The following is a 5,000-nucleotide window of genomic DNA, read 5'->3' on the forward strand; positions in this document are numbered from 1 at the left end:
GTGTTTTTTTCCACACAAAAAACGGTTTACACAGTATCCTGAAACTAAACTTTGACAAAACACAAAAAAATTATATAATTTCATGTAAATGAGGTTTCTTGACCATGAATTCGAAAAAAAAAAAAATGGTTAAAACATTGGTGTGAGTGGTGTGTACAGTATACTGATGGTAGTGTAAAAAAAACAACTAAGAATATGTTGAAAAAAATCGTCAAAAAAGTGTTCAATTTCAGTTTTGACCCGGGAGGACAACATAAGGGTTAAAAATGCCGGTTTGTTCAGGACACCCCCGTCTGTCGCTATAGCAATGATGACGCAGTGATTAGTGACGATTCTCTCCGACCAATCATGAGTCTGCAGGTTTTCACGTCACCTCTCAGTGGCATGTTTAAAGCCTTTTTTTACATTATTTTTTTGGGAATGTTTCGTCCTTTCATCAATGTTTTTGGCCCTTTGATGGTTGATGAAATGTTTGACATGTTTTCATCTGACGTTTTTTTGTAATTTCATCAACTTTTCTGTTGTTTTTATCAATGTTTTTGTCACTTTATTTTGCGATTTTTGTCTTTGCGACCTTTTTCGACATTTGGGTCGATTTTTTGTTTCCGTTTTTGTCACTTAAAAAAAAAACGTTTTGGCACTTTTTTCAACGTTTATTTTCAAGGAAATGACACAAAGTTGAAGCTCCGCCCCTAAACTTTACTAAAACTAAACTTCTCTCACCTGTCCTCTGTCGCCAGGTGAGCTGACAGGATGCCCAGGTTTCAGGAGGTGGAGTCAGGCCAGGCCACGCCCCCTGGCGCCGACGGCCTGGTTGCTAAGCGATACAGCATCCTGCGGAGTCTGGGCCGGGGGAGTTTTGGTTCTGTTTACCTGGTTCGGGACAACAAGGCTTCAGACGGAGAGCAGCTGTGAGTACGACACTTTTTATCCCGTATTTTAGTCATGACGCTGGCAAATTTTTGTCCACTAGTTGGGTGATTGTTGTCCACTGGTTGGGTGGTTTTTGTCCTCTGGTTGGGTGGTTTTTGTTCACTGGTTGGGTGGTTTTTGTTTGCTGGTTGGGTGGTTTTTGTCCACTGGTTGGGTGGTTGTTGTCCACTGGTTGGGTGGTTTTTGTCCACTGGTTGGGTGGTTTTTGTCCTCTGGTTGGGTGGTTTTTGTCCACTGGTTGGGTGGTTTTTGTCCGCTAACGGTGGCAAATTTAAGACCTATAAGGGGAAATAACGTGCAACGTGAGCTGAACTGTCGCTTGAAATCTCCCATGGTCCGTGGTTTCCCAATGGGCCAATAGGAATTACGTTTGTGAAATGCAATTATATGAAAATGCACAAATTATTTCTGTTTATTAAAATATATGGGTGACTAAATACAAGGGTTAAGGCTCTTATATACTAGACGCAGCCCAGCTGGCGCGTGCAAATGTGACGTCATGGGATCGCCGTGACTGTTTATACTCGCGCGTGGTGGTCACGACACTAGTTGCAGTCTTCTCCTGAACAGAGGTGGCGCTAATGAGGAAAGGCTACAGATGTTGCTCTTTCTACGGACTAGAAGAAGAATAAAAAGGTAAACAACGGCAGAACTGCAAGGGGGTAAGCGTCTCCTCACAACCCGAACCTCCTATGGCGCCATCTTGATGCTACCAAGCCATCACCTCCCATTAGCATCCCATTGACTGCCATTCATTTTGACGTCACTTTGACAGCGAATAACTTTACATCTGAAGAGTTTAAAGACTCTATTTGTCCATTGTTTATTTCTAAAGAAACACCATCCATCCATCCATCCATCTTCTTCCGCTTATCCGGTAACGGGTCGCGGGGGTAGCAGCTCCAGCAGGGGACCCCAAACTTCCCTTTCCCGAGCCACATTAACCAGCTCCGACTGGGGGATCCCGAGGCGTTCCCAGGCCAGGTTGGAGATATAATCCCTCCACCCGAACCACCTCAACTGGCTCCTTTCGACGCGAAGGAGCAGCGGCTCTACTCCGAGCTCCTCACGGATGACTGAGCTTCTCACCCTATCTCTAAGGGAGACGCCAGCCACCCTCCTGAGGAAACCCATTTCGGCCGCTTGTACCCTGGATCTCGTTCTTTCGGTCATGACCCAGCCTTCATGACCATAGGTGAGGGTAGGAACGAAAACTGACCGGTAGATTGAGAGCTTTGCCTTCTGGCTCAGCTCTCTTTTCGTCACAACGGTGCGATAAATTGAGTGTAATACCGCACCCGCTGCGCCGATTCTCCGACCAATCTCCCGCTCCATTGTCCCCTCACTCGCGAACAATACCCCAAGGTACTTGAACTCCTTCACTTGGGGTAAAGACTCATTCCCTACCTGGAGAAGGCACTCCATCGGTTTCCTGCTGAGAACCATGGCCTCAGATTTAGAGGTGCTGATCCTCATCCCAGCCGCTTCACACTCGGCTGCGAACCGATCCAGTGAGTGCTGAAGGTCACAGGCCGACGATGCCATCAGGACCACATCATCCGCAAAAAGCAGCAATGAGATCCCCAGCTCACCAAACTGCAACCCCTCTCCACCCCGACTACGCCTCGATATCCTGTCCATAAATACTACAAACAGGATTGGTGACAAAGCGCAGCCCTGGCGGAGGCCAACTCTCACCTGAAACGAGTCCGACTTACTGCCGAGAATCCGGACACAGCTCTCGCTTTGGTCGTACAGAGATTGGATGGCCCTGAGAAGGGACCCCCTCACCCTATACTCCCGCAGCACCTCCCACAGTATCTCCCGGGGGACCCGGTCATACGCCTTCTCCAGATCCACAAAGCACATGTAGACCGGTTGGGCATACTCCCAGGCTCCCTCCAGGATCCTTGCGAGAGTAAAGATCTGGTCCATTGTTCCACGACGAGGACGGAATCCGCATTGTTCCTCTTCAACCTGAGGTTCGACTATCGACCGAACCCTCCTTTCCAGCACCTTGGAGTAGACTTTACCGGGGAGGCTGAGAAGTGTGATACCCCTGTAATTGGCACACACCCTCTGGTCCCCCTTTTTGAAAAGGGGAACCACCACCCCGGTCTGCCACTCCTTAGGCACCGTCCCCGACTTCCACGCAATGTTGAAGAGGCGTGTCAACCAAGACAACCCCTCCACACCCAGAGCTTTAAGCATTTCTGGACAGATCTCATCAATCCCTGGGGCTTTGCCACTGTGGAGTTGTTTAACTACCTCAGCAACTTCCACCAGGGAAATTGACGACAATCCCCCATCATCCTCCAGCTCTGCCTCTACCATAGAGGGCGTATTAGTCGGATTTAGGAGTTCCTCAAAGTGCTCCTTCCACCGCCCTATTACCTCCTCAGTTGAGGTCAACAGCGTCCCATCCTTACTGTACACAGCTTGGATGGTTCCCCGCTTCCCCCTCCTGAGGTGGCGAACAGTTTTCCAGAAGCACCTTGGTGCCGACCGAAAGTCCTTCTCCATGTCTTCTCCGAACTTCTCCCACACCCGCTGCTTTGCCTCTTTCACGGCAGAGGCTGCAGCCCTTCGGGCCCTTCGGTACCTTGCAACTGCCTCCGGAGTCCTCTGGGATAACATATCCCGGAAAGACTCCTTCTTCAGTCGGAAGGCTTCCCTGACCACCGGTGTCCACCACGGTGTTCGTGGGTTACCGCCCCTTGAGGCACCTAAGACCCTAAGACCACAGCTCCCCGCCGCAGCTTCAGCAATGGAAACTTTGAACATTGTCCACTCGGGTTCAATGCCCCCAGCCTCCACAGGGATGCACGAAAAGTTCCGCCGGAGGTGTGAGTTGAAAGTCTGTCGGACAGGGGCCTCCTCCAGACATTCCCAATTTACCCGCACTACCCGTTTGGGCTTACCAGGTCTGTCCAGAGTCTTCCCACACCCTCTGACCCAACTCACCACCAGATGGTGATCAGTTGACAGCTCTGCCCCTCTCTTCACCCGAGTGTCCAAAACATACGGCCTCAGATCAGATGAAACGATTATAAAATCGATCATTGACCTTTGGCCTAGGGTGCTCTGGTACCAAGTACACTTATGAGCATCCCTATGTTCAAACATGGTGTTCGTTATAGACAATCCATGACTAGCACAGAAGTCCAACAACAAACAACCACTCTGGTTTAGATCAGGGAGGCCGTTCCTCCCAATCACGCCTCTCCATGTGTCTCCATCATTTCCCACGTGCGCGTTGAAGTCCCCCAGCAGAACTATGGAGTCCCCCACTGGAGCCCCATACAGGACTCCATTCAAGGTCTCCAAGAAGGCCGAATACTCTGAGCTCTTGTTTGGTGCATACGCACAAACAACAGTCAGAGTTTTCCCCCCCACAACCCGCAGGCGTAGGGAGGCGACCCTCTCGTCCACCGGGGTAAACTCCAACGTAGCGGCGCTCAGCCGGGGGCTTGTGAGTATCCCCACACCCGCCCGGCGCCTCACACCCTGGGCAACTCCGGAGAAGAAAAGAGTCCAACCCCTATCCAGGAGTATGGTTCCAGAACCGAGACTGTGCGTAGAGGTAAGCCCCACCAGATCCAACTGGTAGCGCTCCACCTCCCGCACAAGTTCCGGCTCCTTCCCCCACAGAGAGGTGACGTTCCACGTCCCCAGAGCCAGCGTCTGCTGCCCGGGTCTGGTCCGTCGAGGCCCCTGACCTTCACTGCCACCCATATGGCAGCGCACCCGACCCCAGCGGTTCCTCCCACAGGTGGTGGGCCCATGGGTTGGAGAGAGAGGTGCCACGTAGCTTTTTCGGGCTGTGCCCGGCCGGGCTCCGTGGCAAACCCGGCCACCAGGCGCTCGCTGACGGGCCCTCCATCTGGGCCTGGCTCCAGATGGGGGCCCCGGGCTTCCTCCGGGCAGGGTCACTCTATCTCTACCTCGTTTTTTCATAGGGTTTTTGAACCATTCTTTGTCTGGCCCCTCCCCTGAGACCACTTTGCCTTGGGAGACCCTACCAGGAGCACAAAGCTCCAGACAACACAGCCCTCAGGTTCATAGGG

The 5,000-nt window shown here is 51.6% G+C and overlaps 1 protein-coding gene across 1 annotated transcript in view; it reads left to right on the forward strand.

Annotated features, from left to right (window-relative positions):
- Positions 1–5,000, forward strand: part of nek11 (NIMA-related kinase 11) — a 104,347-nt gene that overhangs the window by 5,154 nt on the left and 94,193 nt on the right. The window contains exon 2 of the mRNA XM_036006343.1: positions 741–911. Within this exon, the coding sequence (XP_035862236.1) occupies positions 754–911 (158 nt within the window). The 5' untranslated portion in view covers positions 741–753. The remainder of the gene's footprint in view (positions 1–740; positions 912–5,000) is intronic.

Source organism: Sander lucioperca, chromosome 10, assembly GCF_008315115.2.
Source record: "Sander lucioperca isolate FBNREF2018 chromosome 10, SLUC_FBN_1.2, whole genome shotgun sequence".
In the NCBI taxonomy this organism is placed as follows: domain Eukaryota; kingdom Metazoa; phylum Chordata; class Actinopteri; order Perciformes; family Percidae; genus Sander; species Sander lucioperca.